This window comes from Nyctereutes procyonoides, unplaced genomic scaffold (genome assembly GCF_905146905.1).
Source record: "Nyctereutes procyonoides isolate TBG_1078 unplaced genomic scaffold, NYPRO_anot_genome, whole genome shotgun sequence".
NCBI lineage: Eukaryota > Metazoa > Chordata > Mammalia > Carnivora > Canidae > Nyctereutes > Nyctereutes procyonoides.
Window position 1 is genome coordinate 204,826 of NW_026575033.1, and position 14,272 is coordinate 219,097.

Genomic DNA, 14,272 nt, shown 5'->3' on the forward strand with positions numbered 1-14,272 from the left:
CACCAGCAATAGTTTTATCTTTATTAAAACAGGATTTATTTTTTAAAAAGATTTTATTTATTTATTTATTTAATTTAAATAAAATTTTTAAAATTTATTTATGATAGTCATACAGAGAGAGAGAGGCAGAGACACAGGCAGAGGGAGAAGCAGGCTCCATGCACCGGGAGCCCGACGTGGGATTCGATCCCGGGTCTTCAGGATCACGCCCTGGGCCAAAGGCAGGCGCCAAACCGCTGCGCCACCCAGGGATCCCGATTTTATTTATTTATTAATGAGAGACACACACAGAGAGAAAGAGAGAGAGAGGCAGAGACACAGGCAGAGGGAGAAGCAGGCTCCATGCAGGGAGCCCCGACGTGGAACTCGATCCCGGGTCTCCAGGATCACGCCCTGGGCTGAAGGCCACCCACGCGTCCCTAAAACAAGATTTTAAACAAGCTGTCTTCCAGCATCCAACATGGTTGATAGAAACTACTTTACTGCGATAAAATTCTAGAAATCTGAGTTTGGGGCCTTAGTGAAGAACTCCCTCTCTTCCCCATAGGTAAAGTGGGCTGTAGGTTTTCTTGCTTTTGCCTAGAGGCTGGATACTTGAATCTCTGTGTCGTCCTTTCTAGCCTGGGTGATGCTAGCATGGGGACCATTCTTTGACCAGGCCTACAACTCTGTCTTCTCTTAACAGAGCAGTCACTACTATCACCACAGCCCAACAGTGGAAAGTTGTTAACTCTCTGAACATCTTTTATAGCCAGATGAACTATGTTAAAATAATATTATTACCAAACAATTTGATAATAATACGACATTATTTTGTGTCTTCAAAACCATTTGACATGACCTGTAGAGCTGGGCTTTAATAGACAAAATGAGTTCAACAACAGTTGAAGTCATGACAAAAATGAAAGCACCTTGATGGATAGGTTTATGGTATAAATTGTGATAATGGTTTCATGGGTGAATACTTATCTCCAAAAGTTGTCAAATTAACTGTGTATAGCTTTTGGCATGTCAGTCATACCTCATTAAAGTGCTTTTTTAAAAAGTGAAAACACCTCCTGTTGCTTAATTTTTTACAAGGCAGGTGTTATGCTGTTTTTATATATCTTTAATCTTCTTGACGATTCTATGAGGTGGGTATTGTTGTTATCATCCCCGTTTTGTTGAGTGCTAAAGATTAAAAAGTGTTTTGTAAGTCACCAAGGTAGGGTTCGACCTCAGGATTGCCTGACTCCAGAGCAGGGGCTCTTAACCTGCCTCCTGTGATGGCATAAAGGATTTTATCAGAATGGGTGATCTGTGGTTGAAACCCATGGGATGGGAACTCTTAGCCTAATTTTCTCTACAGCAGTACTTGAAGATGCAGCAGGATAGGAGCAGCTGATGATGCTGAATCTTTGATAGTCTGGCGAAACAGAAGCTGGAAGTCCCTCCCTCCTACCCCTTCTACCTTGTGATGGATTTTGAGGACCCTTCACATTTAGTGAGCAGTTTTGAGAATTACCTGGGCTACAGGTGAACACTTCTATATTAGTACCTTGATTCAACAACCAGTTAAGACTTGGGTGCGGTAAGAGACTCATTCATTAACAACAACCAGTATGGTACCACATGCCACGTTAGAATAGAAATACAGTAGGAAAATACGGGCATGAAATAGAGGATATGGTGACTATCGGAAAAGATACAGGTTTTAGGAGAAGCAGTGAAACTTTTGGGCATGCCTTTTCAAGCCAAAAGACAGTAAAAAGGAAGAAGAGCACATGGACCCTCATAAAGCATCTTAAATAGTTGTGTGATCTCGAAAGTCTTGGGCTTTGGTTTCCTTGTTCATAAGGGAAATTTTTTAAAAAAGCAAATTCAAAACCTTTAGGGAAAGTGTTTTTTAAGTAGTTAGCACAGCAGTTTTGGGGGCGGGGCACATCTCTGTGAAAGCGCTTTTCAGTTATCCGTAAGCCGCGGAGCCTCGTCCAGCCCCACTTCTCTGTGGGCCAATCAAGGACACAGCCCCCGAACTGCGCACTTGCAGCGTCCGAGGAGTTCAAACAGGGAGCGGGCAGGCAGAGCCCGACCACGCACCGTCCGCACGAGGAGGGGGGCGCATTCTCACCGGCTACCTCTGCCGGAAGGCGCGCGGGGCCGTCCGACCCCGCCACAGCCGCCAGGGCCGGTCCGTACTGTCAGCCCTGCGTCTCGGCGTCCCCTGCTCTCCTAGGAACACGGAGACCGCCTTCTCGCAGAGGCGCGCTCCTCGGTCCTCAGGGCGGGGCGGGAGCCGCGCAGGGAACAGCTCCGCTCTGTCACGGAAGCTCGCTCCAGGGACGGTTTTTCCCGCCCGCCCAGCCGCCCGCAGACTCCAGCCACAAGCCCGCCGCCCAGGCGGAAGGCGCCTCGCCGTGAATCCCTTACGTAATGTCCGCCGCGGTGACCCAGCTGGGAATGGTAGTTTGCGTGAGTCCTCCGGGGCCCGCGCGCAAGTGCAGAGGGGGGGGTGGAGACTACATTTCCCAGGAGCCCTCGCGCCGGGGGCGGAGCCGGCCTTGGGGGCGGGACTCCAGCCCGAGGCGGCGATTGTGGCGGCTCGTTCGTAAGTGCAGTGGTGGTTCTTACTGTGGTTTGAGTGGACTGAGAGGCCGAGGGACGGCGGAGCGGTAATTTGTGGATGGAAGGAGCCCGGGGGGCGCGGGGGGGTGTGTTTGCAGCATGGCGTCCCTGTGTGCCGGCTGTGTGTGGGAGGGCTGGCCGGCGGGACGAGGGCGGCGGCGGCCCGCGCCGGGTCGGTGTGCGGCCCAGCTCGGCGCAGTTTGTGCGGAGCCTGCCTTTCAGGGGCTCTCGCCGCCCTTCAGGGGCTCTCGCCGCCCTTCAGGGGCTCTCGGCTCTCGCCGCCTTCAGGGGCTCTCGCCGCCCTTCAGGGGCTCTCGGCTCTCGCCGCCTTCAGGGGCTCTCGCCGCCCTTCAGGGGCTCTCGCCGCCTTCAGGTGTGCTGTCCAGGATCGCTGGGGGCACGGCCGGCTCGGGCACACAGTGCGGAGGGCCGTTGCTTTCCGTCGTCGGGCCCGGCGGTCACCGATGGCCATCAGGCAAGAGCAGTCTTTTAAGGGTTTACTGTGGATTCGCGGTTTTCGAGGACCTGCGTTTTGGGAGACTGACAAGTCATCTCCTAAACCGGCTAGTTAAACGGTCGAAGGGTGACTTGGAATTAATTGCTCGAGTCCTCTTTTTCCTGCCAGGATGCAGAGCATTAATCCCTCCAGACTGCTCTAAGAATGTTTACGTAGCGCTCTGGGGTAGCGAGGCTGTGACTTGGTTTCACACACATCTTCGTATCTAAAAAATCCGAGTCCGCATCCTAATCCTCTCGAGGCATTTTGCTGTATATATGTGTTCCTATTAGCAAGGCCTTAATATTAATAATAAGCGGGTTAAAGTGAAACAGTATTTTTATTCTTCATGCTGACAGTAAATACACTTTGAGAATCATATTCATGAAATTGAAGGAATAGAGCTGCTTGTTTTTAAGTGGTTTGTTTTAAGATGAAGATGTCTTGAGCTCTGCAACACAACCATACTTGGACTTTTTAGCCTAGTAGGGAACTTGTCTAGTTTTTGATGTCACAAGATAACCTTGTAGCTTGTGTCCTTCCTAAATCTGGATTTCAAATTTTCCTGCTGAAGTCTTTTGAATTTAACATACATTACTAAGTTGATTTTGGTGAAAAGTTGTTACCTTTTAGACAGGGTTTCAACTAAAAAATAATTAGAATTAATTTGCCGAGAACAGATTTCTAAAAATTATTCAGCAAAGACAGATACTCAGTAAACTGCCCTGATCTTAAGTGTACTACCCAAGTGTATACCCCGGTGTAATCACCAGCAGGTAAAGATAATAACACTCCCTATCAATCCTGAGGGCAGAAGCCTCTTCTCAGTCAGTGCTAACCCCAGCAAGCTAGATAACCATGAGTCTGACTTCTGTTCTTAGAAATTTATTTTGCCTATTCTTGAACTTCGTATTAAAGGGAGACAGTATGAATTTGTTGAGACTTGGGCTCAACATTACTCATCCATGTTTTTTGTAGTAGCAGTTTTTAAAAATAAGTGAACAGCTGTGGTTCTCAGACTGGGACAGCAGTGAGAAAAATCACGCTGTCACTTTGGTCTTTGTTTATTGAATAGTTTTGCGAGCATTCCTTTTGTCATGTTTTTCTCTGAGCAGTTCTACAAACTGATGATTCATAGTATTTGCATATACGAATTGAACGGTTTTTTTTTTTTTGAATTGAACAGTTTTAACAACTGTACCCGTGACACTATTTCAGGATTCTACTTCAGAAAATGGAGCACAGTTATGTATGCCATTATACGCAACAAAGCAACAAGGGAATCAGCAGTCTCTTGTTTTAAAATTCCATTGAATCCAGTTTTAATAAAATGACACTTTTTTTGTTTGTTTTTGTTTTTTTAGCCAAAAAACTTTGTTTTTATTATTAAACCTTGTACAAACCTGAAAAGTAAACAAAAAACTGGCAATAAACAACATGAAGTCTTCCCTCCCGCGGGAAGGAAGTTCAAACTGTAATAAATTAATATGTCAAACTTAGTTAAATAAATAAATTAATTAATTAATAATGAATTATTATTAAATTAAATGTCAAACTGTAAGCCATAGGCAGAAGTTTACTGTCAAAAAGAGGGAAAGTACACAGCAAGGCCATAAAAACCGGACAACCACATTGGAAAACACTTGACTCTGTTTATGTAATTGTTAAATATTCCAAAAACAGTTCAGTCTTCTGCAACAACAACCAACAAAGTGTATCACAGGACGCTCCTGACAGTCCCACTGGCAAGCTCAGTGCAACAGGGGTAGCTACGGGCCTGGTGGATCCAATTACGAAACAAAGAACAGCTTGTGAAAACAGTTCCCTTTTTTATTCCACATGTACTGTACACACAACCCGAGAAGGGCAACAGCTACTCCATTATTATTTTTGTTGTTGTTGTTCAGTGATGTAAGCAGCACTTATAAATGTTACAAGAAAAACCCTGTAAGCATCCAATCCACCCAATGAAGAAACGGAAATGTAAGGCTTTTTCTTCATCTTGTCTTCGCACCCTCCCCACCCCCCACCAAGAAAAAGGCTCAAGTATTTAAAACAATTTACAGGCATATGACACTGTCTTTTGGTTCTTTCTCATTTCTCCCCTTAGAGACATGGTTATAGTAATTCTTTCCTTTCTCCATCCTCCTCAACCTACAGACATGCTTTTATTTCTCTTGTCTTAAAAAATCTTTCTTCACCATGCTTCCCTGTTCAGCTACTGTCATATTTATTTCCTTCCCTTTATAACAAAACTCCTGGAAAGAGTTAGTTGTCCTCAGTTTCTCATTCTTGTATGTATTCCCTCCATTCAAGCTTTTGCAGCCTTCCTCTTCCCCCAGGCTGCTCTCATTGAAGTTATGACCTTTACTTTGCTCAATTCCATAGTCTGTTCTCAGTTCTCCTCACCCTTCATCTCTTAACAGCATTTAACACATCTCTTTTTTCCTTAAAACATCTTTTTCAGGGGATCCCTGGGTGGCGCAGCGGTTTAGCGCCTGCCTTTGGTGCAGGGCGCGATCCTGAAGACCTGGGATCGAATCCCACGTCGGGCTCCCAGTGCATGGAGCCTGCTTCTCCCTCTGCCTATGTCTCTGCCTCTCTCTCTCTCACACTGTGTGCCTATCATAAATAAATAAAATTTAAAAAAAAAAACAAACATTTTTTTCACTTAGCCGCAAGGACGCTGTACTTTCTGCATCTTCTCTCTTTTGTCTACCCTTAGTCACTTAATGACCTCACCCAGTGTCAAGGCTTTAACTATCTTCTGTATCCTAAGGATACTCATATTTATACTTCACAGCGTTGGCTTCATCCATGAATCCCATTCTTGTGTGTCCCGCTGCCTATATGGTGGTGACTAGAATGTCTTAAAATGTCTGAAATTCAACTCTGATCTTTCATTCCCCCAAACCTGTTTCATCCCCAGTTTTTTCCATTTCGGTTAATGGCAACATTGTTCTTCCATTTGCTCAGCCAGAAAATGTTAAGGAATGAAGGGGAGGACCCTGGTGACCTAAGGAGTTTTGGTAGATGATAAAGGAGAACTAGTAGATGATATAGTTAGATCATATCAGGTTCAAAATTTGTTGGTGTTTATGGTGGGGGAAGGAGAATCCTCTAGAGGCAAAAAAGGGCAATAAGGAAAACACATATCTACTTCCAGGCCCATGGTACAGAGTATGGGCTCTGTCGGAAGAAGTGTTCTCAGGAAGTTGAGATGAGGTTGACGATAATAGGAGATTTTGCTAGTGATGGACTTTAGGGATGGAGATGGAATAGGCATGTGCATGGACATCAGAGTATTAGAGGTAAAGGTAAAGGGTGGCTTAGGAGCCAGGTCCTTCTCATGGTGACTGATGTAAATAAGTTTAAACACAAAGAGATAAATGCTGAAGAATTCAAGGTAGTTGGCAGTAATGGGGCTGTAAGAATAGGTAGGGGCATCCTGCAAATGAAGGTTTTCAATGTGAAGGCTGGGTCTTACTCTGCCTCTCATAGCTGCTCCTTGTCCTTCCTCCACCAGGTCTTTAAGTTTATCTCCTAAAGGAGGGCTCCCTGTCTACCTTATCTGGACTTGCAAATCTCCTTCCTCCACGTAGTTTTAACTCCTTAACAGTTATTACTGTATAACATACTGTATAATTTACTTTTATATGCATGTATTTTCTCCACTAGATTCTGACTTATTAACTGCTATATGCCTAGTGACTAAAGTGGCACAAAGTAAGAACTCAATGAATATTCATTGAGTAAAATCAATCATACAGAGGAGGAAGAGCTTATCTTCTGTGTGGTGGCCATTTAAGTTTATTGCACAGTGACTGACTTACATGAGGAATTTGGTTATTTTAGGGTGTGATTCATAGACAGTAGTTGTCCTATGATATGAACCAATGTAATTTTTACTGTTGAACATTGAATGAGCACAAATACTTTATAATACTGAATTTATTTTCAATAATACAACCTTAGTTCTGATTTAATTATAACTTAATATTAACAAACATCTATAAAATTTCTTCTGTTTGTCAGGAATGGATGGTGCTAGGCATAGATGAAAATGCAGGTGACTATATCTTCAAAGAACTGACAGCTTGGTAGATTATAAACACAAAAGCAAAGTACCACTAATACTGAGATGAATGCCAAAATAGTGATGTCAGAGACCTCTGGGAATACAGATGAGGGACTGCTTGGTGGGCAAGGGGTTAGAAGGGGAATGAGGCAGTAAGACAAAGTGAGAAACCGTGCCAGTGAAGCAGTGGGGACGGTGGTGACCTTTGTAACTAGAGAAAACATGGGTTCCCCAGTTGGACAAAGAAGCCATGTTGGACTAGGGCCCAAAGCATGGAAGTGTTTAATATGGGTAACATTTGATAGTGATTGTGGCTTTTGGTAATCAAACAACTTAGAAGGTACTTTAACTCCCAGAGTGTTAGGTCAACTGATTTAGTACTTATATAAAATCATCAGTAATCAAATGATTAGAAGGGAACTTGGGTTTTTGATTCACTCAATTTGGATGTTTTTAAGACTTAAAAGAAACCACATAGCTTAATGCCTAACTGGTTGCAGTCTTTGTATTTGAAATATTCAGTAGATTTTTGTGCTAGTTCAAGTTTTCATAGAATAGCTTTAACCATTGCTTTTTGTTGGAATCTTCTTTCTACAGGTTTTGGAAATTAATAGCTCTTCTAGCTTTTACATCATTTAAATATAATAGTGTCATTGAACTAAAATGTTCCTGATGCCAACCTCTTCCGAGTTAAACAGTGGGCAGAGCTTCTTAACCCAGTGGATGACCAATCCTTCTCGGGCTGGGGTCATATTAAATCGTGGATTTCCTATTTTGGAAGCAGATGAAGAAAAGCGAGCAAATGTGAATATTTCTACCAGGTTTCCTGTTAAAGCCTCATGTTTTTCAAATAGCTTCAGCTTTATAAGTGAAGAAGATTCACTTCATGAAGAACAGAAGTTGGAGTCTAACAGCCCTTATAAACAACAGTCAGATAAACCTGAAACACATACAGTATTTCCTTTAACTAAAGAAGGACCACAAATAGTGGCATGTCAAGATGCTCCTGGACACTGGGAAGACAACAAAAATGACTTTATCTCAGATCTTTCGAGTGAATGCAAAGAAGTGGCCTATAAAGACCCACTTTTTAAAAAGCTTGAACAGGTACAACAAGATTCAGCCTAATATGTATTTGCGTTATTTCAAGTTTCTGTTGATGATGAAAAGTCACCTGTTCAGAGCCTCTCATTTCTTTCCCTTTACTGTAAAATCCTCAAAATACTAAATGTTGCCTTTTGTCTAATGTGAACATTATCACAGGTTTGATATGTAAGATACAACACTTGAGGTCACAACGTCTTTAAGTTTCTGTTTTATTTGGTAAAAACTAAATTAGAAATGGTTGATCAAATATTAGGGGGACAAAATTGATCATAAATGTATGGATACCTTCCTATTTTAAGAATCCTTGGATTCAAATGATTTTTTCTGTTTCTTAATTGGGACAGTCGATACGGTTTCCTTCAAAAGAAATAGCATTTTGGAGTTTTGGTAGCATATTACTTAGTAATCTCTCTTTGAAACTCTTTATCAGAGATGATATGAAAAGGAAGAGTAGAGGGATTAAGATAAATATAAGGAGCAAAGATCCATAAAGAAATATAAAGTGAGTTTAATCAAATTAATTTTATGTTTGAAAAGCTGAAAGAAGTACAACAGAAGAAGCAGGAACAGCTGAAGAGGCAGCAGTTAGAGCAACTACAAAGACTCATGGAAGAACAAGAGAAGCTGCTTACTATGGTGTCTGGGCAACACACACTCCCAGGTATTTTTTGCTTAGTTAGAGCCTTCACTAAGTACAACAGGGGACAGTTACATACATTTCTCACCTTTAGATGTTTGGCAGGTTATTACTACCATTTCTCTCTCATATACTGTAAATTCCAGTTTTTTTAGGGGCCTTGTAGAGAATTGTGAAATAGTGGTTGTGTTGTATAATTGAGATAAGTGGGAACCGTGCCATTCTGGAGCATGTGTGTCCTGCTTAAAGGCATTCATATTTATTTATATTAAAATTTTAAGAAGATGTAGCAGCATAAAAGATCTACAGCCAAATTTGGCCCAGAGTTCCTGGCTTACAATCTTTGCCTGAAGAATAAAAAACTCCTTGGGGTTTTTATAAATTAAATATGTATAGAAGCCACTCTGCTGAGCAGAAGAACCACACCAAAGATGTTTTCTATGGTGGTAGATGACAGAATTGTTTTGTTGTATGCTAGATCAATTACAAGATAGAATGACAGGATTATCAGGAGAAAATAAACCTGTTGAATGTGATCTAGAACAGTGGTTTTAAAAGTTGTTTGACCATCCCACATTATAACAAAAACATTTAAACTCATAATTTCAAAGAAATTTCATAAATCAGTCCTTATTGGTGAGCCTGGCATGTAGCAAGGATATTTTCTATTTATTTTATCCTATTCTTGGTCATTAAAAAAAATGCCAGTTGTGATTCTGATGATAAAATTACTAATGGATTGTGTCCCACAGTTTAGATCTGGAGCAGTGTGTTTGCTTCTCAGGGCAACCTTTAAGAGACACACTACTGATTTAGGAAAAGTGCCTGTTCTGTTCAGAGGTTGCACTGGGAATTGAGAATACAGAGAAGAAAAGACATTGGCAGAGGAGTGTGTGAAGTGTAGCTGGATGGGATTTGGGGATTGGTAGTAGTAGTAGTAATGAGAAATGTACCAAATGAAGAATGGTTTAGAGAATAGGATGTTTATCTAAGCAAATATAGAGAACATAGTGTGTGTCTTGAACTAGTTGAATGGTTCAGGGTTCCTATGTAATACATAAAGAGGATAATCAGGATCATTTAAATAACAACCTGTGATAGATATAGCACTATGGTAGAGCAATAGGAAAGCAGATTTCAGTGTTCTTAATATAACAACTAACCCTAATCAGTTATAGAACATTGCTTTTAGGGCAGTGGTTTTCATAGTTTGGTCTCAGGACCACTTAATACTCTTATATTACTAAGGACCCCAGAGAGCATTTGTTATATGGGCTATAGCTGTTGATATTTACTGTATCAGAAATTAAAATGGAGAAATTTAAGAACTAATTCACTTAAAATAATAACCAGTTACATGTTATCATAACTAACATTTTTTTTTTAAGATTTTATTTATTTGGCAGAGACAGCACAAGCAGAGGGAGTGGCAGACAGAGGGAGAGGGAGAAGCAGACTCCCTGCTGAGCACTGTGGGACTCTATCCCAGGAACCTGGGATCACTACCTGAGCCAAAGGCAGATGCTCAACTACTGAGCCACCCAGGCACTCCATAGCTAACATTTTTTTAAAAATTTTTTATTTTATTTTATTATTTTTTTAATCTTATAAATTTATTTTTTATTGGTGTTCAATTTGCCAACATATAGAATAACACCCAGTGCTCATCCCGTCAAGTGCCCACCTCAGTGCCTGTCACCCAGTCACCCCCACCCCCTGCCCACCACCCCTTCCACCACCCCTAGCTCGTTTCCCAGAGTTAGGAGTTTTTCATAACATTTTTTTTTAAGATTTTATTTATTTATTCATGATTTTATTTATTTATTCAGAGAGAGAGAGGGGCAGAGGGAGAAGCAGGCTCTCTGCAGGGAGCCCGATGTGGGACTCAATCCCCGGACTCCAGGATCATGCCCTGGGCTGAAGGCGGTGCTAAACTGCTGAGCCACCCGGGCTGCCATAGCTAACATTTTTTTTTTCAAAATTTTTTTTTTTATTGGAATTCAATTTGCCAATATAGAGCATAACACCCAGTGCTCATCCCGCCAAGTGTCCCCCTCAGTGCCCATCACCGAGTCACCCCAACCCTCTGCCCACCTCCCTTTCCACTACCCCTTGCTCGTTTGCCAGAGTTAGGTGTCTTTCATGTTTTGTCACCCTCACTGCTATTTTCACTCATTTTTTTTCTCCTTTCATTTTATTCCCTTCATTTTTTATTTATTTTTATTTTTTTAATACATTTTTTATTGGTGTTCAATTTGTCAACATACAGAATAACATTGCCAGTGCTATCCTGTCAAGTGTCCACCTCAGTGCCTGCCACCCAGTCACCCCCACCCCCTGCCCACCTCCCCTTCCACCACCCCTTGTTCGTTTCCCAGAGTTAGGAGTCTTCCATGTTCTGTGTCCCTTTCTGATATTTCCCACTTATTTCTTCTCCTTTCCCCTTTATTCCCTTTCACTATTTTTTATATTCCCCAAATGAATGAGGCCATATAATGTTTGTCCTTCTCCAATTAACTTATTTCACTCAGCATAATACCCTCCAGTTCCATCCACGTCAAAGCAAATGGTGGGTATTTGTCGTTTCTAATGGCTGAGTAATATTCCATTGTATACATAAACCACATCTTCTTTATCCATTCATCTTTTGATGGACACTGAGGCTCCTTCCACAGTTTGGCTATTGTGGACATTGCTGCTATAAACATTGGGGTGCATGCAGGTGTTCAGCGTTTCACTGTATCTGAATCTTTGGGGTAAATCCCCAGCAGTGCGATTGCTGTGTCATAGGGCAGATCTATTTTTAACTCTTTGAAGAACCTCCACACAGTTTTCCAGAGTGGCTGCACCAGTTCACATTCCCAGCAACAGTGCAGGAGGGTTCCCCTTTCTCCACATCCTCTCCAACATTTGTTGTTTCCTGTCTTGTTAATTTTCCCCATTCTCACTGGTGTGAGGTGGTATCTCATTGTGGTTTTGATTTGTATTTCCCTGATGGCAAGTGATGCAGAGCATTTTCTCATGTGCATGTTGGCCATGTCTATGTCTTCCTCTGTGAGATTTCTGTTCATGTCTTTGCCCATTTCATGATTGGATTGTTTGTTTCTTGGATGTTGAATTTAGTAAGTTCTTTATAGATCTTGGATACTAGCCCTTTACTGATATGTCATTTGCAAATATCGTCTCCCATTCTGTAGGTTGTCTTTTAGTGTTGTTAACTATTTTGCTTTGCAGAAGCTTTTTATCTTGATGAAGTCCCAATAATTCATTTTTGCTTTTGTTTCCCTTGCCTTCATAGATGTATCTTGCAAGAAGTTGCTGTGGCCAAGTTCAAAAAGGGTGTTGCCTGTGTTCTCCTCTAGGATTTTGATGGATTCTTGTCTCACATTTAGATCTTTCATCCATTTTGAGTTTATCTTTGTGTATGGTGTAAGAGAATGGTCTAGTTTCATTCTTCTGCATGTGGATGTCCAATTTTCCCAACACCATTTATTGAAGAGAGTGTCTTTTTTTTCCAGTAGATAGTTTTTCCTGCTTTGTTGAATATTAGTTGACCATAAAGTTCAGGGTCCACTTCTGGGTTCTCTATTCTGTTCCATTGATCTATGTGTCTGTTTTTGTGCCAGTACCACACTGTCTTGATGACCACAGCTTTGTAGTACAACCTGAAATCTGGCATTGTGATGCCCCCAGCTCTGGTTTTCTTTTTTAATATTCCCCTCGCTATTCGGGGTCTTTTCTAATTCCACACAAATCTTAAGGTGATTTGTTCCAACCCTCTGAAGAAAGTCCATGGTATTTTGATAGGGATTGCATTAAATGTGTAAATTGCCCTGGATAACATGGACATTTTTCCAATATTAATTCTTCCAGTCCATGAGCATGGAATATTTTTCCATCTCTTTGTGTCTTCCTCAATTTCTTTCAGAAGTGTTCTGTAGTTTTTAGGGTATAGATCCTTTAACTCTTTGGTTAACATTTTTTAATGAAAAGGCTTCTCTAAAAAATTAGAAGAATGGCAGAGTTTTATATTTTTGAAAATCTCTTTTTAACTTCTGTCTTAAAAGAGCTCAGCTTCTATCTGCTTCTGTGTTCAACCTCTTAAGTTACATTGTTTTGCTTGAAGTATGTGAAAAAAAAATTCAGCTTCACATGGGTGTTTAATTGGAAAAAGGAAAGAGGAGTACTGTAATAGCCTTTTCAGGTACTTGTGGTTATTTCTTTGATGGTACACCCAAATCTAACAAGTGGCCGTTTCTTAGTGGTGATTCACAGTATAGAGTCTGAAACAATACTAACGCACTTTTTTATACTCTGTTACATAAAATACATTGAATATCTTGGCTTTTTTTTTTTTTATATCTTGGCATTTTGAATGATTCTTTTATCATGCATGATCTGATAAAATTGTGCTTTGGTTACATGGAAAATAGTGGTTCACTGAGTTATTTGGGTCTTTAAAATACTGTAATATCAAAAAAATTATATCCATTAGTACACTACAGATCTCATCATAAAAGGCCTGAAGTATTATGAAGCTGTTAAGCCCATAGTGGTAGACATATTTAATGAGTTCTCATTTGTACTTGAAAGTTCAAATTTTACCGTTCTTAACAAATACTGTCAGTTATTTTCCTTGAAGTAACTAGCTCACTTGTTTCATTTTTGTGGAAATATCTATCTGCCAAGTACCAAGTTTCAAGTAAAAATGATGTTCTTTGAGAGAAGTTGTTAGTTGAGCTTACAACTCAAAAAATGACACAGCCATGTCTTGGTTTGTAGCAGAAGTGATTTATGTATACTTTTTGTTTTGCCCAATACAATGTTCAAAAGATGTGTACTCAAGTTAAAATTCAATTAAAAAATTAATAATTTTTGTAACTTTACCTAGGACATTCTTAAGGAAAACTGTTTTTTCTTTTCTTTCTTTGTTTTTAACTGCAAGTGCCTGGTGGTGACTCACACAGTGACTGCTAGCACAGTTGGGTGCTGCTGTCCTGCTTTTGAGTGAAGACACCAGGAACTTCCATTTTGTTCTTGAATCATCAGTGCATGTGTTGGCAAAGTGAAAAAGGCAAATACTATCTTTATATTTTATGAAAATAGATTTGACCTGGTAGATGCTGTGAAAGAATCTTAGAAACCTTCAGGGGTTTGCAGACCATACAGTTTGAGAACTGCTACCTTGGGCTATTGCACTTTTATCAAAGCCATCTTCAGTCTGAAGTGGGATGACTATTAGTCAAAAATATTTGGATAGGGAGAGTATTATTGTAAAGGAAAGGAGGTCAAACCTGATAATCAGGACCTACCTGATTTCCAGTTTTATTTGTGGGCTGGAGGTGAGGCA

At 40.9% G+C, this 14,272-nt stretch overlaps 1 protein-coding gene across 4 annotated transcripts in view; it reads left to right on the top strand.

The window, feature by feature from the left end:
* The first annotated feature begins 2,547 nt into the window (after nucleotides 1-2,547).
* CENPJ (centromere protein J) overlaps nucleotides 2,548-14,272 on the top strand; it is a 49,507-nt gene continuing 37,782 nt past the window's right edge. For 3 of the 4 annotated variants that reach the window (XM_055317315.1, XM_055317317.1, XM_055317318.1), the window contains exons 1-3: nucleotides 2,579-2,651; nucleotides 7,776-8,285; nucleotides 8,823-8,946. In XM_055317315.1, the coding sequence (XP_055173290.1) occupies nucleotides 7,842-8,285; nucleotides 8,823-8,946 (568 nt within the window). In that variant the 5' untranslated portion in view covers nucleotides 2,579-2,651; nucleotides 7,776-7,841. Of the gene's footprint in view, nucleotides 2,652-7,775; nucleotides 8,286-8,822; nucleotides 8,947-14,272 lie in introns of all 4 variants that reach the window. The other variant, XM_055317316.1, reaches the window with a different exon arrangement.